Source organism: Etheostoma spectabile, chromosome 12 (genome assembly GCF_008692095.1).
Source record: "Etheostoma spectabile isolate EspeVRDwgs_2016 chromosome 12, UIUC_Espe_1.0, whole genome shotgun sequence".
NCBI lineage: Eukaryota > Metazoa > Chordata > Actinopteri > Perciformes > Percidae > Etheostoma > Etheostoma spectabile.
Window position 1 is genome coordinate 7,858,827 of NC_045744.1, and position 27,985 is coordinate 7,886,811.

The 27,985-nt window shown below is 39.1% G+C and overlaps 3 protein-coding genes across 9 annotated transcripts in view; all 3 read left to right on the forward strand.

The window, feature by feature from the left end:
• Positions 1–8,300, forward strand: part of pbx1a (pre-B-cell leukemia homeobox 1a) — a 49,810-nt gene extending 41,510 nt beyond the window's left edge. For 2 of the 4 annotated variants that reach the window (XM_032531579.1, XM_032531580.1), the window contains 4 exons: positions 122–281; positions 1,098–1,210; positions 2,439–2,528; positions 6,374–8,300. In XM_032531579.1, coding sequence (XP_032387470.1) covers positions 122–281; positions 1,098–1,210; positions 2,439–2,528; positions 6,374–6,466 — 456 coding nt within the window. In that variant the 3' untranslated portion in view covers positions 6,467–8,300. The remainder of the gene's footprint in view (positions 1–121; positions 282–1,097; positions 1,211–2,438; positions 2,529–6,373) is intronic. The other 2 variants (XM_032531582.1, XM_032531583.1) reach the window with 1 other exon arrangement.
• A 2,835-nt stretch (positions 8,301–11,135) lies between these two features.
• On the forward strand, positions 11,136–19,844 carry prtfdc1b (phosphoribosyl transferase domain containing 1b). The gene is made up of 9 exons (XM_032532209.1): positions 11,136–11,238; positions 11,505–11,611; positions 12,548–12,731; positions 13,035–13,100; positions 15,648–15,665; positions 17,496–17,578; positions 17,796–17,842; positions 17,992–18,068; positions 18,197–19,844. Exons 1-9 carry the CDS (start codon positions 11,191–11,193, stop codon positions 18,242–18,244), a joined length of 678 nt encoding a protein of 225 aa, XP_032388100.1. The 5' UTR covers positions 11,136–11,190; the 3' UTR covers positions 18,245–19,844.
• A 472-nt stretch (positions 19,845–20,316) lies between these two features.
• Positions 20,317–27,985, forward strand: part of arhgap21b (Rho GTPase activating protein 21b) — a 44,781-nt gene continuing 37,112 nt past the window's right edge. Inside the window, exons 1-2 of one of the 4 annotated variants that reach the window (XM_032532019.1) lie at positions 20,317–20,426; positions 22,078–22,277. In XM_032532019.1, coding sequence (XP_032387910.1) covers positions 22,206–22,277 — 72 coding nt within the window. In that variant the 5' untranslated portion in view covers positions 20,317–20,426; positions 22,078–22,205. Of the gene's footprint in view, positions 20,427–20,539; positions 20,648–20,835; positions 21,098–22,072; positions 22,278–27,985 lie in introns of those variants that run through there. The other 3 variants (XM_032532020.1, XM_032532017.1, XM_032532016.1) reach the window with 3 other exon arrangements.

The window sequence follows — 27,985 nt, forward strand, 5'->3', positions numbered from 1 at the left end:
CAACACTGCAATTAATGTTACCAAATTATATTGCTTTGACTTGCATTGGTTTGTTTGCATAGATATCCGCTTAAATGTGTTTTAACTCAGCGACTGCATCTTGTCATTGCTATTTTGTCAGGTATCAAACTGGTTTGGGAACAAGAGAATCCGATACAAGAAAAACATCGGCAAGTTCCAAGAAGAGGCCAATATGTACGCAGCACGGACCGCAGTCAGTGCAACCAGTGTGTCTGCTCACGGCAGCCAGGCAAACTCCCCATCAACTCCCAATTCAGCAGGTGAGTTCTGAATAAGAATCACTGGTGCTTTTTAATGCAGACTAACAGAAGGCCCCTCTTCTCCTTAACTAACCCAGTAAAATAATGTGGCATTCTCGCTCTTCTCGTTCCATTTTTTTCCTCTTTCTTCTGGGCTTTAGCCCTCTGCCTCTCTCACTCATTTTCTCTCTCTCACTCCCTCCGTCTCGGTTATTGACCTCTTGGTCTTGTGGACGTTAATTTATCCTGCCTCTTGTCCGGTTGACCCTGTGCATGCCATTAAGCTGCTCAGAGGGCAAGCTGAGTCTTTTGTCATATAGAGACTTCGCAACTGTATTGGATTAGGACCGGGTGTTGAAATCAAGTTACGCGATGGTCTCTTTACATCTGGGGAGCTGGGCTCCATTAAAGGACGAAGACAATTCTTTGGGTCTTCCTGCAAATCAATTATTACTTCCTTAATGAAACACTAGCATCATGGACATTTACCAACAATATAATCCATAAGGCTTGTTTTAACTGGACTTAAGCAGTTTTATGATGATTATCTGTCTCATGGTTTTTGCTAGTTGATTTTTCCTTGTAAATTAAGGTTCAGTGATATTTCAATTTGCACATACTGCATCTGTAGCATGCATGTTTGTAGACAAAGCCTTTTTCATGAGGCCGGCTGCCCTCCCAAACTAACCCACTTAATGCACTTTTGCTTATGCATGATCCTTTTAACTCCTGTTCCTGTATCTCTCTTCTTCCCTGTTACCTTTTTTCTCTCTCTTCTCTTTTCTTTGTCCTACTCTCTTGTTCCCTTTCTTCTTCTCTGCCTCTATGTATTCTCAGGTTCTGCTGGCTCTTTTAACATGTCAAACTCCGGAGACTTGTTCATGAGTGTGCAGTCCCTCAATGGGGACTCGTACCAAGGGGGGCAGGTTGGGGCCAACATACAATCCCAGGTAGGCGCCTCTCCAAGCTTAGAGAACAAAAGCTGACAAACTCTTGAGATTGCATATAAAATATCCAGTCTGAAAATGCAGATGACCACAGTGACCTGACCTACACAGTGAAACAAAGGTTACACTTAGCCCGAAGCTTTACGTTAATAGCAGAAGCCATTGTCAACCCACAGTTGAGTAGACGACTGCAGACAGTTTTGGAAACGGTGCAACACTCATCAGTGCTCCTGACAAGAGTTCACATAGCCACTGGTGTACTTGAGCTCCCTGACCTTGCCCCAGTGGACAGCGATGACCAGCACAGTCTTCCTGAGTGTTACAACTCTCACCGTAGATTAAGGACTCACAACCCGTGGTGATATTCTCCTTTGGTTTTAGTGCTTTTGGCATCATTTCTCTATCCCTCCATCCCCCCTTTTCTATTCAGATCAGCTCTCCAAATGCTTAAGGTTGTTCATGAATATGCAAAACTGGCAGCCCTTATAAGAGCTAAAGAGGTCTTCAGGGTTGGCCTTTTAATTATTGAAACTCATGTTCCTTTAAAAGGTTTTTTGTTGAAAAATGTCAGAATAGCTTTGCTCTTAGGGCTGTACAATTAAAAGAAAGCAGAGAAGAGAAAGTACAACTTTGACCTGCTGAGGAGAGTAGTTTTATTTGTTGTCAAATCCATATGGCAGGTGTGTTTTCATGCATAACTCGACAGGCTGCTTTGCCAAAAGCTACAAATCAGCCTCCAGTGAATCTGGGAAGAACATGGAAATGGCGGTCTTACAAAAATAAACTTTATAACAAAAGGATGTAATATACACAGTAACACCATATTTTTATTGGCAGTAAACACGTTTCAATATGAAGATCAATCAGAGCATTTGTGTCATCAAAAAGCCTCTATGTCTGCATATACAGTGTGTAATAATGTCAGTAGTGCGCAGCTACATGTAGAAGAAAGTATTTTTTAAATCTGGTTTTGATGTATTAATTTACCACAACTACGAATGCATTAATAATTAGTTACTTCTTGTCATTATTCTTGTTTTTTCGTCCTTTTGCAACTTCTGTTATCAAGCTTGTAATAGCAGCCAAATTGTTCAGATTCTCTGTTTGTAACCTTTTCCTGTTTATGATACCCTTTTACTATCAGACTGACCTTTCCTTGTGCACGGCTGTCTTTGTTATCCAGAGCTTTTGTCTGACCAGGCCTTTTGTCTGTGTGTCCCCGCTGTTCCAGGTGGATACCCTTCGCCATGTTATCAGCCAGACCGGAGGATACAGTGACAGCCTCGCAGCCAGCCAGATGTACAGTCCACAGGGCATCAACGTAAGACCTGTAAACAATCTCCTTATGTCCATTTTCTTTGCTGTCTTGCTTTGCAGTAGCAAGATGTGTATCATATTGTGTAATTCAGTGTGTACGCTGGGATGCCACTTAGCAGAGTTTGCCGGGGTTGGGCTGTTGTCCAGCCAGTTGCCCCCCTGCTCCAGTCATGCCCTGGGTGGCAGGCAATGAGGCAGCTAGCAGGCTGAGTAGCTGGACGCGCTCCTGGTCTGTCGGAGGATATTAGCGTTAGCGAGACACCTGCAGTCGACAGGAACAAGGACACAGGTGTCATCCTCCCTCCCAACGCTGCGCTCACATTGGCATCATAGGACAAGTCATACCTCCCAAGACTGGCTTCACAAAAATAAACTCTTTAACTAGCTTGTCAAAGGCTAGGCCAGTTTTCTAGGTGCCCATGCTGGGCTGGGTAGGGCGGGACAGACAACACTGGAGGCAGTGTGTTAGCATGAAGATCCATAGCGACAGGCTGTGTGGGGCTGAACAGAATCAATACGACAGTCACAGGGACAGAAAGAGCGGGGCTTTGGGCTAACAGTCCAAGCACATTGGTCAGATCATTCATCCACAGGAACAGCAGCACTGACAGCCAAGCCTGCAACACCCCTCGTGCTAAAATAAGAACATGAATAAGATCATGCATGCATCAAGCCAGTAACAACATACATCCGACTCAATGGGTATAATACGCTGTATAAGTGACGGCAGACACATTTTTTTTTTTTTTTATAAAAAGTCGTAATTAACTAATTAAACTAAATGTATTGAATTACCAACATTATGAAAACTTATGAATCTCTAGCCCCAGTATGTGTCATTGAAGTCAAATACCAAGTTATCTTTAATAAGCCTGGGTGTTATTTCATAAATCCCCCGCTCTGAAGGTATTTCCAGAATCCTTAGTCTCGTCGTCATCTGGATGAAAAAAATATTGCTCCATGAAAAGTAATCTATAAAATATGCTTTTTCCTAATCCAAACAAAGATGGTAGGCAGAAATTATATTGCTCAATTTGAACAAAATATGATTAACCAAAATTAAAAGGTTTATTATCAGTTATATAATGATTTATTGATGTTTCTTTAAAACATTTTCCATTCCGGAATAATGCCTTCACATTTTTTTATGTTTTACAAACAGATTATTTCCAGCTACATTTTAGAAAATTAAGTTACAAAACTAAGAATAACTACAATAACCAACGGCATATAACCTTAAGTTTAACCAATCAATGAGCACAGGTTTCTAAGTAGTCATGCTATAATAATCGCGACAGAGGAATCAGAAATGAGCCACAACGAGGAATTCAAATATGCAGTGATTAATTAAAAAGAAAAACTTTGCATTTATTGTTGTTAAAGGATTTGTGACAGTTTATTGGGAAAATGATTTTCAGCTGCATCATCCAGCCCAAAAAGAAATACCTATTTTAGAAGAAGAACTTTTATTTTGTATTGGTGATGATGATAGAGGTTAGTTATAGTTCTTTTATGATAAATGCACTTCAAACAATAAATGGCAGTGTTTAAGTAAAGCTAGTGGATGAAGTGTGGGTGCTTGTATTTATTTCGCCCAGATATATATTTTTTCTCTAAGATCCACTGACTGAGTTCTCGTGGTTCACCTCTTCTTCTTTATCCTTGAACAGCAATTACACCCCTCAAATTGCTGGTGGGTGTGCTCTCTCTCAGAGACTGGAAATGTGTTTTTTTTTTCTCATTCTCTCTTTTTTCCCCCTCTTGTTTCTGAATAAGATGACAGACAGTCTTAACGCGAAATAACAGGGTTTGGAAATAAGAGGCTGCCAAAGCACGTCCCCAGCTCTCACTAATAGCATGGAAATTGCAATTAATGTCCTTAATGGTCTTTAGTCAACCTTTTATCATGATTTGAGAAGGCCTCCATTTTAAAGAGCTCTTTTTTATTGTGATGATTTATTCTTTTATCAACCATCTCAGGGGACATTCTGATATATGAAAGGTCTGCATATTCTGTGTTTCATCTCTTCTGTTTATCTCACATTATGTCAGCCGTTTTCAGGGGAAAATGAGGGAAGTGGCGCGATAATATTTTTAATGAAGAGTCTCCTAAAAACAGTGTTTGTCAGTTTTTCTTGCTGACTGTAAAGTGTCAGTTAGACAGAAATCACTGCTATTGAAGAACCTTTGCAGCTTTCATTATTACTTTAGGACCAAAATTACAGACTCAACTGAAATTGAAGCTGAAGCTGTTTTCTATACTGAATATCTTTTTAAAAGCAATATATGCTGCAATGCATGAGAGATGAAATATACCCTGTTTTCTTCATTTTAATAGGCTTTAATTCTGATTTAATATAATATGTTATTCTCCAAATATCCCATAGACCAGATCGGCATCACGTCATCAAGCTCCCACTGTTGAGTCCACTCTTGGGGGGAAAGAATTGCATAAAAATGGGAGAGAAACAGAAAAATGCCCAAAAGCTGTTTTTTAGCAGGTTGTGAAACAAACACATAAATATCTAGATTTGCAATAAATGTCTAAATGATGCTGGTGACAGTTACTATTGATGGAAATCTAGCTGGAGTGGGAAACTGCTGCAGTATAGTCATACAGAATAGCAGCATCGGACTGCCGTCTCCAACTAAATCTCAGCCTAGGTCGAACAGTTGGCTATTGACATCTTGGTTATTTACAGACAACAATTTGCCCAACGATACCTGGTGATCCAATCAAATACGTATAGATGTCTGGGTTAGCAATATCCCACCACTGTGTTGGGTCATTGATCCACTTGGACAGTGGAAGACTAAAATGGGCATGATTTCAATACTTTATGTCTGTCCATTTAAAATGTAGCTACAGTCAGGAGATGGTTAGCATAGCTTAGCACAAAGACTAGATAAACATCTCTTGGCTCGAGCTCAATATTCATTGTACAGATATGAGCGTGGTATCAATCATCTCATCTAACTCTCAGCCAGAAAGTGCAATGTCAAACTATTCCTTCAGTTAATGAAAAAGGTTGGTTCTATTTTATAAATATATAGTGCATTTAAAAAACAACAACTCAGTATTGTACTAAGACTGCTGGTCACTGTATTTCAGTGGTTACCAGCAGTTTTCAGGACAGTTTTTCAGTATTTCCTATTTTCAGTGGCAGATTGATACATATTTGATGCTTTAGTGGGTATTTACAGCAGCTGGACGGTGTATGTGGGATGACTCAAAATAAACAACAGTTTATTCAACAGTTGTTTATGATAATGAAGAAACATGGCGTCCAACATTGTGACTCACTGATGTGTTTTTAATACTTTTTGGACAATGGACCTCTATGGCACAGAGGTACATGATGTGTCAGGTATATACAGGCAAGACTTGTTAGTAGGATCAAGTCACTGTTTGTTTTGGTTTTGAAATGTGGATGATGCAGCTGAAAATCATTTCCCCAATAAACTGTCACAAATCCTTTAACAACAATAAATGCAAAGTTTTTCTTTTTAATTAATCACTGCATATTTTAATTCCTCGTTGTGGCTCATTTCTGATTCCTCTGTCCCGATTATTATAGCATGACTACTTAGAAACCTGTGCTCATTGATTGGTTAAACTTATGGTTATATGCCGTTGGTTATTGTAGTTATTCTTAGTTTTGTAACTTAATTTTCTAAAATGTAGCTGGAAATAATCGGTTTGTAAAACATAAAAAAATGTGAAATGTGAAATGTGAAAAATACAAAATAGTGCCAAGCGTATCCTTAAAGACACTTCTATGCCAATTTTGTATCATACACTGTAATGTGTTACCGTCAAGTTAACTATGTCCTGTCTTATCTACACAGACAAATGGTGGCTGGCAAGATGCTCCGACTCCTTCGTCAGTGACATCGCCCACAGAAGGACCCGGAAGCGTTCATTCGGATACTTCCAACTGAATATATCCATCTCTACACCTCATCTACAAAAAAAACATGGACTGACCTTGCTATTCACAGTATTAAACAAAGGAATTCACTGCCCAACAGTTTGGAGAGGTACTGTGAAATCCTAACCAGAAAAAAAAGTAATATTCCTCTGCTTACAACGTTGGACATTTGGGATACAAACAAAAAGTTTCACAATAAAAATCAAAACAATACCGCAATCATCGAAGGCGTTTGTACAGATTTCACATTATATTCAGAGGGCTGGGGTTGCTTATTTACTCGTAATGTTTTCACTCATTATGATGAAATGATATTATAAAAGTAAATAAATCAAATCATTGGTTTTAACTGAAAATACGTCATTCTACCTCTCAGCCACTAAAAAAAAAATTTAAAAAATATGTCAGTGACCATTATTTGTTTTGTAAAAATGAAACTTGTCTTTGCAAGCAAGAGGCACATCTTCTTACTTACATTTTGTTGTCTCTCACCTATTCTATGGTACGCCATTTAGACTTAAATATTGCTCAGTTGTTTACAATGTGTGCTTGATAAAAGTATGTTCATCTTCCCCTCTGTCTCCGACGAGTCAAAACAGAGTTCTGTCAGGAGATTTTACCTCTTAGGTAACCCTGTGAAGTATGTTATCTGTAAAACAATAAATAAATACTTGTCATCAAATCGGACAAACTTGACATCATTCATTAAGATGGAGGATACATAAAAACAATTGTTTTTTTCACACTGTTGGTTTTGTTTCTGGAACATATTGGTAGAGTGACAGACACATAATTGCAATGAGAAAAAAAAGAAATGTTGCTCTATGCTGGACAAGGAGAATAACTTTTTAATTTACTTGAATCTTTTATGATATTTCTTGTTGTTTACCACTTCAACAGAAGAAAAGTTTCTGACGATGCTAAAATGCTGATGTAACCAAAACAAAACAGTGTGTCCTCGTGGAGTCACTTATAATATAACATTCATACAACATATACAGAATTTTGTCTTTTTCGTCTCATTTGAATCTCAATCTTCTGTCATTTAGCTCTGGTGCTGCAATCAAGTAAATAACACTGTCCCATTGAAAGAAATGCAAGAAGAAATATCACTTTCAACGGAAGGAAGAGAAAGTTTGTCAAGAGCGTCTTTAACTGAGTTTGTTTTTCAATACATGAACCACAATCCACTTAAACAGGAAGTCATTATGTTAATAGAGTTTTACAGTGGATCCTTGCTCCTGAAACTACAACACAGGTCCAGAAATGCTTCAGCATGGAGCCACTGATCATCACCATGAAAGAAGCGCCTGGATGCAGTTGAACTGCTGCTTGGTTCTAATGTGGACACTTGGATGTAAAGATTATGTTATGTTCCTCATTTTAATGAATGGTGTCCACTTATGGGCGTTCATCTACATATGAAGCATTCAAGTCAATATATTACTCTGTTGGTACTGCTTTAGTATCCCTAGAACTGACACCAAAACAAATATAGACATTTGAATTCATGCTTGTCTCTGATTTGTTTTCAGTTTCAAACATTTATGAACATTGTAAATGTTAGCCATTAAGCACTAAAAGTCATTATGTCAAATAATGTGTTTTCTGAGCGGTCTAACCTTGTTTATAGACACTTTTTATGTTGTGAGTCCTATTTTTTTTTTTTTTTGTATTTTGTTATTTTTTATGGTATGCTTAATGTAGGCTAATCCTTTTTTTTGTTGCTTTCCTACTCTAGTGAATTAGCTCATGAACTTTCAACATGTGTTTATGTACACCATTGTGCTTGACTTGCTTTGTTGAAAAGGGTTTTCAACACAATAAAAATGATATGTAATACAGCGAGATTTAACATCAGCATTTTTTTTGTCACTGTGGAGTTTACAAGAGAGCTCTTCATTTTGCTCAGCAATACACAGAGATATTAGACGGCACTCACAGTCGCTGGAATAACTGAAATTCACCCAAGGTTAGTGACTGCCAGTAGACGTCAACTCTTTCATGGCTCTGCATGTTCCCTGCCTTCTTTTATGGCTGTGCACTCCGACAAACACATGCACACTAAACCAAAAAAGTTGATGTAAGAGCGGAGAGACTTAGGTTTCTCTGACAGCTACAGAAAGAAATGCAGTGTTTGTCAGAAGCAAACAAACCTATTCAAACCCTGTTTTCTACATTCTGAAATCTTTTATTATAAAGCAATACATGCAGCAATGTATCACCATAGTGATGCAATTTATAATGTCTTATACAATTTAATCAAAGGGTAAGGCTGGTGATATTCTATATTTATGGTATTATCAACAAAGACCAGAATGAAAAGTGTCTGGTTACAAATACATAATTGCATTTTTCTTAAACTTGTTTTATAAAACAGCTGATCTCTGTAGATTTGAGCAAATACCAATATGTCACTCAGTACAGCAATGTGGGTCATTAAAGAATGAAATAAAAAAGAAATAGCCAAACATAATGTATTTAGGTCATCTTACTCTGTATTGAATTGTCATGAAACGTATCCAAGATCTGAAGAAGAACGGTCACGTCCTTGAGAGGTCCTCCCTTCACAAACTACAAACAACACCACTGACACTATCTGGCTGGACAGTTGCATGTCTGACAGAATTACTTTCATAGCAACTGAATATTCATAATTGGCTCAACAACAGGGGCGAGGGTATGAGGGAGCAGTTGGTTGTAAAGTCTGTGAACGGTCACAGGCCTTGACTGCTGAGTGAGTGTGAAATGCCAAAGCCAGACTGCACCCCTGCGCCTGGAGGGCAGCGAAGGAGCCAGTCTGCTCTCCCCAACAGAGAGGGCATCAAAAACAATCTGACAAGACTTCATCTAAAAACGTCTTCTGGCTTTGCTCAATGCTAGAATGCTCATCAGCAGGATTTTCACAACGTCAACAGCAGCTGATGCATCATCATCTGAAACTATCATTGGGAAATACAAATTAGAACCGTTTTCTGCCATTTTTGAGGGTTTTTTTGTCATGCGGCATAGGTTTTACACCTCCTTATTCCTCAGGGGTGGTGACACAGTGCACACTGATTGAAATCTAATGTTGATGTTGACATCTGCCTCCCCAGCTGTCATTGTGCTGCTGTTTATAATTACAGCTGCCGTAGAAGTGCATGGGTGGGTGGCTCAGACACCTTGTCTCGCCCTTTCAACGGAGCACAGCACACTGTTCTAATGTGCAGTGACACAACAGCCCAGACCCTGCTGCTGCTGCTGCTGCTGCTGCTGGACTAACTGACCACACGAGTCTCTGGGTGGTTCATCCTAAATTCATTCATTTACACACTGTCATACAGACACCAGTTATATTGTGCATGGGAGACTGGGTGTGGTGACTGGAGCCCTTACATTACCGGATACCAAGTCTCTTTGTTCCTCCTGTTCAGGCAAATAAGATGAGACAATGTTTGAGAAGGTGTAGGAACACAAAACACGGGGATATTGACATTTCTAAGCGTTTTGATGAGAACAAAAGCAGTGGACAAACAGGCTGGAAGTGTCTGTCCCTGTCCACAAGATGGCGATGTTAACATGCTCAAAACATCCACAAGAAGGTGGTGTTAAAAATAAATGGAGGGTGTGCATTTAATTGTTGCTTGTTGTATTCTGCTCTTCACCTATTGTGTTTTCTCAGTTACCCTCGCGCAAAATTAAACACATTTTCTGTCCCGAGGGTGATGATGGTCTTCTGTCTGCTTTTCCTGCCAGCCTCTCTCTTCTCTCCCTCTGTGATGCAGATCATTCTCATTCTCACATTTCATGTGTCTTACTTTCTCAAACAGCGGTAGTTGAATGATATCTTTGCTTGAAGTTCTTTGTTGAGTATTTCCATGTAACTTTATATTACTACTTCTACTACATTTAAGAGGGAAATTGTACTTTTTACTTCACTAAATTTATTTCGTAGTTGCTGTCGATTAAGACTGTCAATCTAAAACATGACAGCTTCTAAGATTTGATGTACTGTTAAAGATTTAACTCTCAAAAAGTAGTTAAGATTAGCTCTACCTTGTACGGGCTATAAAATACTGCTTAATGCCTCAGTAATAATACGGAAATACAAATATTAACTCTGAAAGTGGCCTTTCGGCATGACCACTTTTACTGTTAATCTGTAGTGGAAGAAGTGCTCAAATCTTTTACTTAAAAGAAAAGTACCAATGCCACAGTGTAGAAATACCTTGTTACAACATGTTTTACTTACAGTAGGCTTGGTAAATGTAGGCTGCAAAAGTATTATCATCACAATAGCCTACTCACGATACACAAAAGTAAAAGTAGGCATATGCAGAAAGGCCCATTTCAGAATACTGTATAGTATTGCATTATTATTGTTGATGTATTAATGTGTACATCACTTAAATATTGCAGGTAATGATAAAGTGTTAAATTAAAGTCTGTGTGCCCCCGCTATGCCAAATGGCCAAAGATCAGCATAGACAGTTAAAGAAAGATCAGCCATCAACTTCCATTACAAAGCGGCAGCCATGTGGCCTATTTGTAGTTCTCTTAATACATCCATGGTTGTAGCCTGTGTGTTATGTTGCCCCTGGTGGCAGCACTGCGTATAACATAACCCAGAGGGATGTAGACTGGGGAACATGATGCTCCTCCTCTCTCCGCAGGTTGCCAACTCCTTCTGAAAGCTCGCTCTAACACTTGCCCCAAACAAGAGCCTTTATTGTGTTTCGCCAGGAGAACAACATGGCAGACGTTGCCGTCCAATCCGACGGAAGAAGCGGCGGGATTGTGGTAATTAAATGAGAAAAACACACGACAGGGAATGCAGCACAAGTGCGGCATGGTGTCCGACAGCGCATGGAAAAGTTCATGGATGCACACACAGGCAGTTGCTGCACACTGACACAACTTTACGCACCTAGATGTATTTCCACGTGTTCATCTCAGACAGGCAAAGCGTGCAACTTTGTGATCAAACTTGGTTTGGTGTTTTGGCCTACTGATGATGTAGAGACGATCAACAATAAAGTATAATGCGTTTCTCTTTTTCCTCCCAGATCAACGATGACTGGCCAGGCTACAGTTTAGACCTCTTCAGCTATCCAGCTCACTACTCCGGGGATATAGACTGTGTCATCATTCCGCATGGCGTGATTATGGACAGGTAGCCTATAACACCAAATAAAGCTCCCTATCGATTAGCCGATGTTTTTCTGCCGCGTGGTTGCGTTGAAGCGAGTTTTGACAGATCTGGGGGATTTTGGAAAAACGTGAGGGGACATCGTTTGTTGTAACGCTCCCCCTCCCCCTCAAAACAAACAACCGCTATGCCACTCAATTCCTCAATGTTAATGTCATTTTGACTGTAGAACATATAGAAATTTCAATGTGCATCTGAATCTTGACCTGCTTTCAATATAGGCTGCAGTGTAATCATTTCATGTGTCAGAACATTATTTCGGTGGCAGCAGTGGAAATCCAGAGTTCTCGCTAGAGCACAATTTGAATTTGCTCAGGGAGTTACTCTGGCATCGAGTAATGCTGCTCATTAACTATGCATTTGTAGCCGAGCTGCACCAATCACATCGGTGTATCTGATATAGGCGGGCCAGAGGCGAGATAAACAGTAATGACAGTTTAATCTACCAGTTAGCTCCATATGGGGCTCCGGATACATCACCCCGTGTGCTGTGATTGGTTGTAGTGTTATCCAATTGCGTGCAGTGAGATTTTTAAATGCACGCTTGGTGCCGCCCCTCGAGATGGGCGATTTTTATGATGATTTTGGATTTGGGTCTGGATTTCCAGGCTAGTATTAGGCTTTAAAACGTTGAAATCAATGTGAAAATATTTACACTTTTTTTTCATAACTAATCACTGTATATGGTGAAATAAAAAGGTGTCAAATGCAGTGAACTGTGTTGTTGCTGTTAAACATTACATGAGACAAAACTCGCTACACGTGTAAAACAAGAGCAAAACATTTCCTTTGGTAATAATGCTCAGAATTAGGCTGCAACTAACAGTTTGACAATTGATTAATCTGCAGATTAATTGTTTTATTAATCCCACAACTTTTCTGTATTCCATTTGTTGACAGGACAGAACGTCTGGCTCGAAACATCATGGACGACCTGGGGGACCATGACATCGTGGTGCTGTGTGTGCTGAAAGGAGGCTACCAGTTCTGTGCCGACCTGGTGGACAGAATCAAGGCTCTCAGCCACAACTCCAACCGCACAATCCTCATGAGAGTCCACTTCATCCGGCTCAAGAGCTACCTGGTGAGCCTCGGCCCTTGTTCTTCTACAGTGCTACGCTGGGTGACGTCTGAAAAACGAGAGGCGCTCTTCATGCTTTATGCTAAGATTATCAGTCATGATGGTTCCCATGAGTCCCATGGCTTAGTCAGAAGTTTGTTTTTGCATCTTTCTGCATTGTTGCCTAAATTCCGTGTGCTGTTTTCATGTTGCCACCAAAGCCCAGGCAAAGGAAAAGATTTTAAACTTTGTATACAGATGATATAATGTGACTACCCTATGCGATAAAATACACTTTGACCTTAAATGCATCATTTGTTTCCTCAGAATGACCAGTCAACAGAGGATCTTCACATACTCGGAGCAGAGGATTTGTCTTTTTTAGCCGGAAAGGTAATACTCTTCTTATCAACGCTGTTGAAAGCAGCTCCACTCTTGATAGAGAATTATTATAAGCTTTGTTAAAATAAAAACAAACTTTGAAAAGTGGCATGGAGATGGTGGATATAGATGGCAGCCTCAAGAGGGCATCCTTCCCTCTGATGTGCTATCTCCCTCTCTACCCTGAGTAAATGGTTCAGTGCTTCCGTGAAGGAGATCAAAGATGGCAGTTTCTGACAAACCCAGCGGTGATCAGATACCAACTGTTGTAATGTAATTGTTTAAAGGCCTCCTCCACTTTATCTCCGTGGAAAACGTAAAATCTGTGTAAATGGGAGGATATACTTGCTATCATAGTAGATCAGGAGGATGACAGTGGTCTAGTTGTTACAGGCTCACTCTTCATCTGCTTGTCTTGTATCTAATTTGAATCAGTACATCACGTGTGTGTGTGTGTGTGCGTGTGCGTGCACACTGACAGATACCAGATCTGACAGTGTAATACGACAATGAATAGTGAGTAGACTTTGCTTTATGTTAAATAGCCACATGCAAACAAGTTAGCTAGTTTTGTCTGACAAACAGTCCAAAACCCCCAAGACACTTATTTTAGTTTAACATAAAACAGAGAAAAGCAGCAAGTTCTTACAAACAAGAAGCTAGATCCAGAGAATATTTGACCCTCTGGTGAGAAAAATTACTTAAACAATTATTTTTAAGTAGCAAAAATAGTTATTTGTTTTCTGTTTGCACATAGCTTGTTCAGTGTTACAGTGAGCATTTTATAAAAGTTATGCCTAAATCAGAACAGTTTATTACCCCACCATAGTTTACCCCTCAATCTTCCCAGAATCCCTCAGATCTGTCAAAAGTCGAGTAGCTTTAACGGAACCATGCAGCAAAAAAATCTAACGTTACATGGGTTACGTTGTCTGTGTGCAGCAACTGCCTGTGTGTGCATCCATGAAGGAGTAAACCTTTCCAATGCGCTGTCCGACACCATAGCAGCACAACAGTGACTGATAAAAAAAAAAAGAAGAAGACTAGGTCATCTCTTTTTTAAATCATCTCGTTAATCTGGTTTGGTTTAGTTTATACAACAGCATTTAAAACAAACATCACTCTCCCTAACTAAGCAATTTATTGTTGTAGCTCCTATCAAAACAACTGACATTCACAATTTCACATTATATCTGATACTTAGCTTTTGTGCAGGTGTTTCTTCACATGATGTAGACATTACATTATGTAACAGTAAGTCAGTGAGAGTGTGCTCGTCTGCAGCTTGATGGCAGAGTTTGCTTGCACACACACACACACACACACACACACACACACACACACACACACACACACACACACACACACACACACACACACACACACACACACACACACACGCACACTCTATTTCTCTCCACACATCAGTGCATACAATCTGCGTAGATTAATTACTTAACCACTACTACAGGAGTCATAAATCAGCAGGAGTATTTCTAGGTAATATAAATCAGCTGATCTGAACACTCACAGTCACGCAACCCCGGCCCCGGTGGCCAGGCGTGGCATAAATGCCTGAAACATGAATAAAGGATATGAGGTAGTAAGCTTGAGTCATAGCCGGCTGCTTTGCTCACAGTATTTTAAGAGTGTTTGTGAAATCCCTTAGCTGTCTGTGATGTACGGCCAAATTTAGTCACCTGTTTTTAACAGAATGCTGCAATGTTTGGCTGGAAGAAGTGAACCAATTGTGTGACAAGGAACATATTAGATAGTTCATGTTACGCCTTCGCCTTCCTACAGTTTATCTAACAGTAGCTCCCCTTTTGACATACCGCTTATTACTTTATGTTGTCCAAGGGTTTACTGCACTCTAAATAAATCTGTATGAATAATGAGTTCTAAACAAATCACAATTACATGCTTGGCTGAACCCTTTGTTTAGTAGTTAAAGTTTTTTTTTACTGTGACCTAGATAAGTTGATCCGAAGCTTGGATTGTGACTCTTAGTATAAATAGTGCCCAGTTGTCCCAGTTGATTAGACAAACATTTGCAGAATCTTAGATATTTCAGTGGGACATTCAAAGAATGATTGTAGGGACAACAATGTGGTCTGACATTTTTCTGTTGCGTTCATTTCCTTGCATAATCACTGATATCATAAAATGTCATAACATCCTTACTGATATAGCGCTTGCTTTAATACATGTTGTTGGTTATTGCCCATGTTGCAACACTTCTGCTTTTACGCATCTCTAAAAAAAAAGAAGCTCATCGATGATAATTTCCTTTCAGATTTATTTATCAATAATTTCTTTGTTGCAATACAGGTAATTCTTTGTGTCTTGATTTTTTACTGAACATGTATAATTTGCTCCTGTTTAGATCACCAGTTTCCTAGTTTTTGTTGTTGTTTTTTTTACACATTTGTCTATGAGACTGTTATCTTTGAATGTGCGTGTGGTGGATCAGAAGATACAGCTGTTTCTTTATCTGTTCCTAACCAAAAATATTTGTTCGCTTCCCTCCCTCTCCTCTCCACAACAATCTCTCATAAGAACGTACTGATTGTGGAGGTGAGTCAACCATGTTTTTACTTCTCTGTTTTTCCTCTGCACCAAATGGGCCTATTGTGTTCCTTGCCGTGATTGGCTATCCAGGTCAAGGGACCCAAGTTTAATTTTCTTCTACAGGACCTGAGTTCAACATGAGGGAACTTTTTAATTGGCTGACCTATATTTGGCAAATAAGAGCCGTTTTTTCAACGTGGTCATAAACTTTCTCTTGTTAGCCTGTATTGGGGGAAAGGTGCTCTAGGGAAGGAATGACATTTACAGGGATGGAATCAATATGGTTACTTACCTTAAGTAGACTTTGCATGATTAAACATTTTGAAACATTAGTCTGTGCGCAAACATCTGGGAATATGCCCTGCAGTCATTCACTGACTATGGCTGCTATTACAGATTCTAGATTCAAAATCCTTTATTAATCCCAAAATGGGGGAATTCACACTGTTGCAGCAGCAAGGGATAGGGGAAATGTACAAGACACAGATAGACAAACAATAAATAAATAAATTTATGTAAAGATAAAAAATAGTAAATTGTATTTACAGTATTGCATTTTCACATTTTATTGCAGGAAGTAATGAATCATTTTTAAGAGTCTTGTATTTTCTTTGATTCTTTATTCAGTATGACTATTGTCTTTTTAAATATGACACTTAATTGACAATGTCCACGTATACTGTGAAAGGGGTTCCTCATAATGATAAACCCAGAGAGAAATATCACCCAATTCCCATCGGATCCCCTTAGCTCTAAGGAGTGTTTTTGCATCTTTCAGCTCTTTGTTTTGGTTTTATGTTGCACATATTTGCTGTGTTGGTTTCTTCTCGCCATTATCACCTGCGTGGTTTTTGGCTCCAGCAGGCTAAAAAGCTCGGAGAAACCCACCGTACACTACATGCTCAGCACCGAGCAGCAGTAATATGTCAGTGTTGTGTTTACAGCTTGTTGCACTGCCTCCAAGTGGCCAACAAAAAGCAAAGAAGGGAATTTTTTGAACAGTAATATGAGTTCCCCCGCCTGCCTACGGTCTCCAGTGGCTAGAAATAGTTATAGGTGTAAACCAAGCCCTGGGTATCCTGCTCTGCCTTTGAGAAAATGAAAACTCAGATGGGTTGATCTGAGCTTTCATTTTACCTCTCCTTTCTCTGCTTTGCCCGCCCAGAGAGTTTGGCCCACCCATGGGAGAGAGACATCATGGCTTTCAAACGAGCAAAGGGGCAGTTGGTCAAGGCCACACCCCAGCCTCCACCTTGCCCCCCTTTCTCCTCTTCAAAAGCTTCAGACTCAGAAATGGCACGTACTAAGGAAAGCTCATTGTGGAACTGGCTCTAGTGGCTGTAATTCTGCACCAAGGCTGAATTTCGGGAAAGAGACTTCAGATATGGTATTAGGGGACAACTAATGTCTGTATAAAAGCATTCAAAGAGCAGCATGTCATGGGACCTTTAAGTACATTAGATACTGTAATAGAATAATTTGTTATCTACTTGTACTTTCTACAGTAGATATGTTAAAAATCTGCTTTTTATTTTTGAAGTAGTAGTGAACTTATCTACAGTTTGATGGGCAAGAACTACACATCATAATCGGGATATATACCTTTTAAGTTTATTTTAAGCCAATTTTTGTCATAGGACAAGAGGTCAAAGGAGTTTTTATGTTAATGTACAGTAAATCTCCTTTTTCCAGTGGAAGTGTTCATTTCAGAGAATGCTCATAAACAGTTATGTAATGCAAGTACAGTGTGACCAACTTCTTTTTTTTTTTTTTGTACTTCCGTATTGGCAATCTCTTGCTTTCTCAATCCCTTTTTTTGTAATTTTCCCTTTACAGGCCATTGTAGGCACCGGAAAAACAATGGAAACTCTCCTGAAGCATGTTGAAGCTTTCAGGCCCAAAATGATCAAAGTAGCAGGGTAAGTATTATTGTTAAGACCTCAATACTAAACCAGCCCAGTTGTCCTGCTTTGTGAATCACACAGTGTCTGCCTTCCAGTCTAGACAGAGAGAGAGAGAGAGAGAGAGAGAGGGAGAGACAAAGAAAGACTAAGTGACCGTTTTAAAATTAAAACTTGTCCTACGTGACAGGCAGAAAGAGATATTGTATGATAATGCCTGCTTTTATTTCCCCAGATTGCTGGTGAAGAGAGTGCCACATAACCCAGCTTGTCTTCCTGACTGTATGTACAGTACCTGACCAACTCTTTCATGTGTTTGAGTCAGTGGTTCATTCACATTTTCAAACAAAATGGCTGCGGCTTGTTATTCAGTGAGTCAGTGGACCATGGAAATATTTGCAATAAAAGTTCCCCTTTGTCTTTGATTTCAGATGTCGGCTTTGAGATACCCGATCGTTTTGTGGTTGGATATGCCTTAGACTACAATGAGTATTTTAGAGACCTAAATGTATGTCAATGCCTTTTTTATTTTAGACAACAGGGACTGTTGAGTGGTCATATTGAGTGTCTAGTAAAACTTACCATCATCAAACAAAGACATTTTTGTATTGACTGTTCTTTCTCCCTTTTTTGTAGCATATCTGTGTGATCAGCGAGAGTGGGAAGATAAAATACAAGATTTAAAAAAAGGAAGCGACTGTCACACAGATGTCATCCGACAGCAAGCCTGAACATTTTCCCCGAGATGCCATTCACTTACAGCTGCTATCGTGACATTTGATCTCAAGCATCCCCTGTTTTGTAATAACATTCCTTCTGGGAAATGTTAATCTGTTTAACAATAGACACTGACATTTAACTGGTAATTTTTAGCAATTTTAGCAAAGCATTTACATGCTTTACCATGTTACAACTTCATTCTTCATGTTTACAGAAGTAATTCATTTGTTAGAAGTTTATGCTACTGTTTGCCTTTGTTAGTTTGATTCTAACACGAATGCAATCTCAATTTTACTTCTTTGTGTATGCAATGTAAATAACTTCATAATCATTACCCATATGAATGTGATAGTTTTTTAAGTCAGTGTGTGATGAGGTAAAAAAAGGAAACTGCTTATCTTAACATGAAAGGGAGTTTTATTAGGAAAGTAGTGATATACTGTAATTTTACATTTTCTACACTTGTACATTGCCTTTTGATGTTTCATTAGGTAGTTCTGCTGTCACCGTTAATGCTCAGGGGCAAACAAAGTAGTTTTGTAAAAACTAATTACATTATACTAACTACTAACAACTATGTTCCCCTTATTGTTTTTTTTAAATATTTGAGATGTAGTGGGGTATTTTTTTCATTTCTGCATTTCCTTTTATAATTTTACATACCATCAAAGTATTTTTTTTTTAGCATTTCTGTGTTACCTACCACTGCATTAGTCTCACATTCTCTGTTCCCTTACAAAATGGTACAGAAAAATAATGGTACAGAAAAATGGCTCATTTTTATTTTTATTTATTTTTGGAAAACTGGCTTCTTGAAGGATTCCTGAATTTCTAAAACCCCTAAACGTTTTTTTGTCAACTGGTGTGTAATTCTATGTTAGGACTGGCCAAAGCCACAGCCTGAACCATCAGGTTACCATTCTTTGATAAGAAAATAATAGTTTAACTGCAAATGAACTAGTAAAAGGAACACAAGAGAGTATGTTGTGTTGAGCTGCTGTGCTCTTGGTACACACCTGACATATGACCCCAGTCTTTAAGCAGGGAGCACAAAATCGCAGAAAAACAAAACCGTTTGTTTTTTTCTTGGTACTGAGGTCTGCAGGGGATTACAGTGAATTGACTCTGACCTTTTAACTGAATATAGCTCTAAGAATGAAAGACTTGATGAAGTAGGCCTACTTTAACAGAATTGCATTACATTATTACCATCCTAGGTTTTAGTCACTACTTGCAAGTGGAAGACATCTTCAGTCTTTACTTGAGTGAAAGTAGTGATCACACACTGTAAAAATAAATAAGTTAAGGCTCTTTTTTTAAAAATCTTTTTAGAGTAGGCTAAAAGTACAGAAATGTTAAACAAGAAAATTGTACAAAAATAAAGTATGCAGAAAATGGTCACTAAATATATATTGTTATTGGATCATTGTTACTGATGCTTTAATGTGTAAATACCATTTTAGTGGAAACTATTTTCAATACATATGTATAGCGTTTTGTAGTTAAATTGTTAATGCATCATTTTATAAACTGATCACAAGTTTTGTATGTCAAATTTTAACCTGCAAAAAAAATATTCCGCAGTTCAAATAAATGTAGGGAAGGAAACAATAATTGCCTCTCATAGCCTATGTAGTAGGGGAGATGTCCAAAATGTTCTATCCCCTGAAGTTATTTTATACCTCCATGAAATCTATGTATGTTTTGGTAATTAAATAGTCTAGGCTATATGAAATAGTAATCCTATTTTGATCACTCCAATGTGAATTAAATAATAAGAAACAGTATGTCAAAATGTATGTCAGAGGCTTACATGTATTTGCTTAACTGTAGTCTGGTTATTCCAACACTTGTTTGGGAAGTATCCTAGTTCAGAGAGGTAAGCTATAGCCTACCAACTGAATTGGCCTTACATTTACAAGTTATTTTCCGAGGCTTATATCGACGCTGGAGCTACTGGAAGTAGAACTGGCTGGAGAAAAAAACAGCTTTGTGAAAGTCTTGTGAAAACTGACCTCCGTAACAAAAGCTGCCAATCCCGAGAACAGGTGGTCCCTTATGGTGGAGACGAATAGAAGGGACATTTGTCAGGGTCCTGAAAATCGAAGTGTTTATTTTGGTCTACAGCCACAAGCTGTTCATGATTGTGAATAGTTAAGGACTGTCGGTGTTAAATATTTCATTTGAATTATTTGCTTTGGGGAGTAGCCTAGGCTGTAGGTTACAATGGCTGCACGATGAGAGCAAAGATTACATGCTGTACTCTGAACTCAGTCCTCATCCACATGCCAGCCCTGCTCGACCTCACTTTGAACCGGGACATGTGACTCTTCGTTCAGCCTGGTTGTTTATATGAAACGAAAGCGGGTATGAGAAAAACCTGAAATGTTGACAGTCTGTCTCTGTTCATTTTAGTCCTACAGCGTCTGCTTGCTCACAACTCGTTGAACTCCATTAGAACGGTTAAAACACCACCTTTTACTAACCAGCGCAGTTTACTTTTTGTAAACTCACACCTGATTGGCCTGGTCAAATACAACGCCGCTTGTGATTGGCTGAGAGTGTCCTGTTGACCGAAGGTGGACTCCTAGAGAGTCGGGAAAATTTTCAGTCTCAGAACTGAACCATGCGCCTCCCCTGAGTGGGTTTGGAATAATCACCGGGAAGCCGTTTTTTACTAGAACTATATTAAATTATGACAGTGCCTGACCATCTTGAAGCTACCACGCTATGATTTTACTTTGTTTTATTGCACGTATGGACTCCTCCGGCGCTGTTGCTCGCCTATTATGACGCTTCGCAACTAACGTTACACAGGTAACTTTGTTTAAACTCCAGTCGTTAGCATGGATGCTAACCGCAGCGTTAGCAGCTTGTTGCCTCAGTTGGTTTGGTTGTTGCTTTTACCCACTTTACAGGTATCGTTCGTAAAGTATATACCGTGGAAAGTGGCCTCGTCGTCTTGTATCGCTATTTTAACTTTGCTTGTGCTTGTATTTTATTAAAAGTAACAAGGGAAAAGCTACTTTTGTTGGTCGCTTGAGAACAACAGCTCGACACGCTCTGTTCGTGCCTCAGTTGACCATCGATCTCAAACAAGAGAAATGCAAATTCACCATCTCAAAATCACATTACCGGTGGTTTTAAAATGGAAATACAACATAACTAACGTATGTGACTTATGCTTTATAATCCCAGTTTTATATGTTGTAACTTCATTTCAAATGTGACGGATAATTACTTCGCCCTGCCTCCCGTCTACAGTCCACTTGTTGCTGGCCATTCATTATGCAGTATTGACTATCCACGTTATTGTGCTTCAAGCTGAAGACAGCAAGCCTAACTTGTTGCGTCAATAATGCGCTGATGAGTTGGTATGTCACATCACTGTCTTCACCACTTTTACCAAACGTAAGGTTCTATGTAATTGAGTATTCATATGGTTTGGAGTACTTTTGTAACAGTTTGCAGCTTTGTTAACCAACTTGTTCTCACACTTCATCATAAAGTGACCCATGTTATTACTCCAAGTCAGCCTGTTTCCCAGCGTGTCAGTGTAAATTCACAAACATCAGGTAGAAAATAGAATTAGGGTAAAACCTTTTGCTAATTGTCCAAAATTAAGCTCGGATGGTCAACTATTATGTGCGTTGAACAACTGAGGTATTGAATTGTTGTTTTACAGACGCTTGAACAGCGTGAGATGCCATACATGAGCTGTTAACTTGAAGATATGCCTGTTATTCAACAAAACAAAATGCAGTAATAACACATCTCTGTCCCTCTCTATAGAACAGATGGATTAAGAAATCAAGCAAGAATTGGAGGTGTAATTTGCACGGAGTGGAACATGTTTTTTGCATCCTGTTGGAGCTACCTTTTGGATATGGCCGTTCACGGATAACAGGATTTTAAGTGAAGTTGAATGATGGCATCACGTTGGGTTCATTCTTGTGAAGATAATGAGAGACAACAAGCAAGATCTTCTTTCTGTGAGGTAAACAACAACAACTCAAACCTCAGAATTTGTGCATCATTTGTAAAATGTTGAATGACATTTTCTTTCATGAAACTGATCTTTTGGGGGCAATTGGCTCTCTGGTTTTTCTCTCTGTGTTTGGTGTTGCTTGGGGTGCGGTGTGTTTGACACTTTAGCCCAGCTGTTTGTGCTTGTAACAACTCCTGCTGGATTGTTTTTTTCTTTCTTTATCACACCAGTGCTTCATTATTTTTGGTAGTTATCGTAATTTTAGTCATCAGATTTTAACTGTGCTTTTTTTTTTTTCTTGTAACCTTCTGGGATTGATCATTGAGGGTGTCAAAACACAGGTTTCTGTTGCAGAACGAACAGCTTTTGATTAGATTTGAAATGTTTAATCAAACTCATCACTGATGGAAGTGGAGGGAGACAATGACATTGAAGCAGTTTATTCAAGACCCTTTCCGATTTCTAAGCTGTGACCCCTGTAATACCAGACAGGACACCATCTGCTCCTTTGAAAGCCTGTCGCCTGAATGAAGACCGTCATGGTTAACAAGGTAGCAAGCCTGTACTTTTTGAAATGGAAAGGCACCTATTTTTAGAATCTGGAGTTTTCTTTCATTCCTTTTGTTTGCCTTTAATCTAATATTCAGTTCTGCACTTTAGCCACCCTGTTTCTATATGAATAGTGTGTAAATGAGGAATCTAAAGCTCTTTATGTTTCCCACTTCGAACAGACTAGATGTATGGAATTTGATTTTTAGATCATTAGATGGAGAACGGGAGAGCAAAGAATACTTCAGTTCTCAACACAAAATTAAATCAGTTAGTGTGTCTTGAAATGTTTTTAATTTATTTATATGTCTGAGTTTTTAGATATTTTTTTGGGAAGTCTTAATATTATAATTTAAGAACAAGAGTCCCTTTTTTTTGTAGGGGGGGATACAAGCATAATTATATTTTAGCACAGGGGTCATTCAGAAGTCATACTGCAGCTACAGCTTGTGTATCTGTCTTTTTCACTCTTGCAGCTTAAAAAAAAACTTGGATAATATTGCTATTACAGCCATCTGGGTACATGCTCTTCTAAATGAGTTTAATAACTGAATCAAATAGCACTTAACAATTCAGATGCAGAAAATGTGCCTGAAAATAACTCTTTAAAAATATAAAAATAACTTTTTACTTCTGTGTGTGTGTGTGTGTGTGTGTGTGTGTGTGTGTGTGTGTGTGTGTGTGTGTGTGTGGTGTGTGTGTGTGTGTGTGTGTGTGTGTGTGTGTGTGTGTGTGTGTGAAAAAAAACACTCCGTGCAGTCAGTGGAAATCCTTCATTTAGCAGTCCCTCTAATTGGACTACTACCACACAAACCGATTCATGGGCTAATTTTGAGCCGGAAACCCCCTTGGAGTCCACGGTTCTGACATTTTCGGGAAATGACAGTGTTGTTTTAATGACTTAAGAATTTCCAAAGTGGATGTTTTTTTTATTTATTTTTATCCTCCAACTAAATTTCAACAAAATTTTTGTTGAAATTAATGGAAATGGGCTCTTAAATATGGTGAATTCAAACATTTAGTGATATTTAAAGGTGTCTATTCTATTTTTCTGAAAAACACATTTGACTGTCCCTTTTGTCTCCCAATGGTAGCTTTCATGTTTGTAAGACAACATTTAGCCATCCTTCTTTTATTATACTGTACTAGTCATGCAGCCTTTTATCTTATATTTAACTTGATAGGAAGATACTTTATTAGTTAAGTCAAGAGTTTTGGCTTTTGCTGGTGGTTTGATTTTTCCTCTACACTGGAGTGTTTGTCTGCTTTATCAGCTGAATAGTGCATGGTATTCAAACATTGCAGCTGCATTCAAATAGCAGACAAAGTTGGCTTAATGTCTCCCTCCTTTCTTTGGATTCCTCTGGTCAGATATTGCGTTTGCAGCACAGCAATTTTCGATTGCTGATCAGGATGCTGTTTTGTAATATGTTTGTGGTAGGGTTTTCTATTAGCCTTTTCTATTGTATGGTAACTATATGGTAGGATTCATTTGTGCCTCCAATCTGATGAGTAGACTAAATAATACCTGCACTTCAGCTTGCTAAGCTCCAGTAGAACAACAAAAATGAGTGGAGTGAAATGAATTACTGTTTCTGATGATAAAGCATTAATTATATTATTATAATTATACACTGTAGGGGGCTATTCACAAATATACTCTCCCCCCATGTCCCTACAATCTTGTTCTCATTAAAGCTCAGTGTTTATCTCATTAAGGCTGGTTGCCTTTTACAGAACCCTCTTTGCAGGCATCATATGGCTAACTGATGTCAATCGGAAGGGAAAATGTACCTTCAATTGGATAGAAGAAGTCTGTTACTTCCTGTTGTCTGTGATGTCTCAGGGAAAAACATAAAAGATTGGCTATGTTATTCAGTTTTTCCTCTTGCCACAGTTTCTGTGCAGTAAAACATCAATTGTCAACGTGATCTTAGATGGAAAAGCCTGTGCTGTTTTCTGTCTTGTTTAAATAGCTCACCTCGTAGCTTGAACACTGCATCATTGAAAAGAGGATATTTTAGAGAGCTGACAGCTGTTTTCCTTTTGTCAGAGCAACTGCTCAAACCTGCTAAATCCATTCCTTATAAGCAGTGTGACAGTTCAGAGATGTGTGGTGTTGGCCAAAACAATGGTTGCAATGTCTTTGGTTAAAAATCTCAAATATTAACATTTTATGCAAGCAAAACATATCAACATATTTACAAGTCAGCAAGTGTACAATGCACAGCTTTGGCAAAGCTTTGTGAGAGAAAAAACTAAACAGCTGTTTTTTCAAATCACTCTCCTCAGGAAACCAAATGCATCATTAATTTCCTCCCACAACTGAGAGTGGGAGCAGTCCAGCCTCATTGCTAAGTTCTGCTGTCAACATTTTACTTTTTACTACAGAACTCATTCTCTCTGAGATGACATGGTTGCTGGCCTGCTTATTTATTTTTATTCTACATTTAGACTTATGCAAGAGTGATACATAGCCTTAATTCATTCAGTGTTTCTGTTTCCAGCAGATGCAGTGTGACACCATATGTTTTATTCTGTTGTTTCTTGGCTGATTCCAGGAAGTGTGGAAATAAGTATTTTTGTGTGTGTTTGCATTCAAATTTAGTATAATTGAATGAACTATATATGCTGAACTCCCAATTTTACTTTTCTGTGTCCCATCTGTATGTTAAAACTAGAAGTGTGGCATGCACAAACACACACCACCACATAGGCTGAGTAATGATGCTCCTATCCTTGTCTTGCACTACATGGCTGGAACACCCAGCTCTCACCAGTGGCCCTCTGTATCATTATCTTTGGCTTTTCACAGTTAAGTGCTTGGTTTGGATGGGATGTGGTGTAGAATTTAGCAGCTTACAGAGAACTAGGTTTTTTCACATTTTAATGTACCTGTCTGATGTTTTTAGAGCTGATGTCATGTGGCGCTTGTAATGTGTCATTTGGTGATTTCAGCAGAGGTTTTTAAACATACGGCCATGCAATGTGGTTTTATAATATCTGTTAAAAGGAAAATGGTGGAAATTCCAGTTTTTTTCCAGTGTGGACCTAGCCTCTAGATAACATTTGTGGTGTGTAAACAGCTGTGTATGTACAGCCTTTCCCTTAAAATTTCGGATGTTAGTGGGTGGCATTGGTTGGCCTGCCTTTTTAATCTCTGTGGTAGGGGAACCACTGATGTAGTCACCTTACAATCTCTCAGAAAATGACCACTTGTACTCTAGCATGCCACTTAATGCACTGGTACAACGGTTTACCATTTGTCAAACACCAACTAATTTTGAGAGCATTACCTACTTTTTTTGTCTGTGCAAACTATGCATACAAATAATGCGTAAAAGATACCACACTTACACACGCAGTCTAAATGGAGAATTGGTCGGGGTTTGTAGCCGTAGTTCATTCAACATTGCTTTCTAGGGTTGAGTACTGTTCACATTTGAACTAATACTGGTACTTTACTCTCTATAACAAAAATGCAATTTTAGTTGTAAAAAATTCTTCTCAATTTCATCATGATTTATTTGGAACCTTCTACACACCACACAAAATAAACCCCCTTCCTATCTCCCTCTCCCCTCCTAAACCCATCCCTACAACCTCCAGCCTGTCAGTCTGTCACCAGGACATAGCATAGAACAATTGTCGTGTGTTTTGAAAGTGCAGCCACACTTGCGACCGCATTCGGCTCGCCATTATATATAGCAGCAAGTTTTGAAAAGTGTAAACACACTTGGGACCACTTATGGCTCGCCATTGCCCTGACTCATTGTGACTTGGACAAGTTGCAGGAGTGACGTTCCTCTGTGTGTTTGTAGGAGGTGAGTGCCACTCTCTGTCACACATGCAGACGAGAGTAAAGCGTGATTCATACTTCTGCGTAAAATCTTTGCCATGGCTTTGTACCGTACATAGGCACGTGAAGACACAGTTTTCTGGTTCTCCTTCTCCATGAACATCATATCAAGGATAGGGTCAACTTTTCCTGCTACAGATTTCCCACCGTTGTCAGAAAGCACAGGGGAGACACTTTGTTTTTCTCACTATAACTCTAGAGTCGGCACTCGCTCCAAAGCTAACAGCCGCCATTCTCTCACTTTATCCACCACACGCTCCCCACGCACACACATGCCTGCCCTGCTAATCTTTGAAAGAGTTCAATACATACACCAATGCACAAGTATAAACTTCGGGCCACTTATGTAGGCTACGGTGATAGCTTGGGATGAAGCCTTTGCAGAACTGTAAATCAAACTTAACAGAGAAGCTAAAAAGCCATCATAAATTACAGCCAGACGTGGTGGAGAACTTTCAGCCACGTTTTTTTTTCTTTTTTTTTCTTAGATGCATTTTTGGGGACCGATTGCTTTAAAGTGAATAGGTACTATGTAGTATCAACGTCATTCGGTTGGTACCATTAAAATACCACGTTCGGTTCCCAACCCAGTGATATTAGTAGGTTTTCAATGTAGTGAGTCCCAGTATCCACAGTCTTAAGTGAGACCTAGGGAAATTGAGTGGGTCCCAGTCCTTAACTAACTTTTTTTCATCATCCTCCCAGATAGGGCTGCACAATTAATCAAAATTGAATCACGATTTTGGCTTCCCACGATCAAATTTGTGTGATTGAGCAACATTTTATAGAACGCTCCGGGTTTATGTGCAAAGCCAATCTACCGCTCCGTAAACCCCTTGTCTGATCATGTGCCGGGCAGTTGTTCCCTGCACCGCGCAGCTTAGTTTCTAGATGTAGACAGTCACAGAGGATAGAGTAACATGAGGAAAATTCAACAGATAGCAGTCGGTTATACGTCGGTCTCAAGATTTACTAGTAAACGCAACATTTTGTGCCGTCTGTGTTTTTCAGACAACAGCAGTTTCAGACAACAACATTTGTCCACAGTTTTAATTGTTATTAAACAATTAAAGCTGTATATTGTATAGCTGTATATTGTTAAGCATGAGAGTCAAACCTGTATTTTTACCAGTTGTTCCGCTGGTAACTCTGCTTTTGCGGCTGCCACGGCAAAAAACACAAAAGTTATTGAATGCAACTAACTTCAGTTGGTAGAGTAATGGCGTGTGAGACGGAGCCTGCTGGACCTGGGCGAGAGATGTGACCCATGGCCAGAATGTCATAGTTCATGAAAAGGCAGCGCAGTGAC

Coding starts and splice junctions, on each gene's coding strand:
- prtfdc1b (XM_032532209.1), top strand. CDS start 11,191: ATGGCAGACGTTGCCGTCCAATCCGACGGAAGAAGCGGCGGGATTGTG. Junction 12,732..13,034: donor TCCGGCTCAAGAGCTACCTG/GTGAGCCTCGGC, acceptor TTGTTTCCTCAG/AATGACCAGTCAACAGAGGA. Junction 17,843..17,991: donor CCCAGCTTGTCTTCCTGACT/GTATGTACAGTA, acceptor CTTTGATTTCAG/ATGTCGGCTTTGAGATACCC.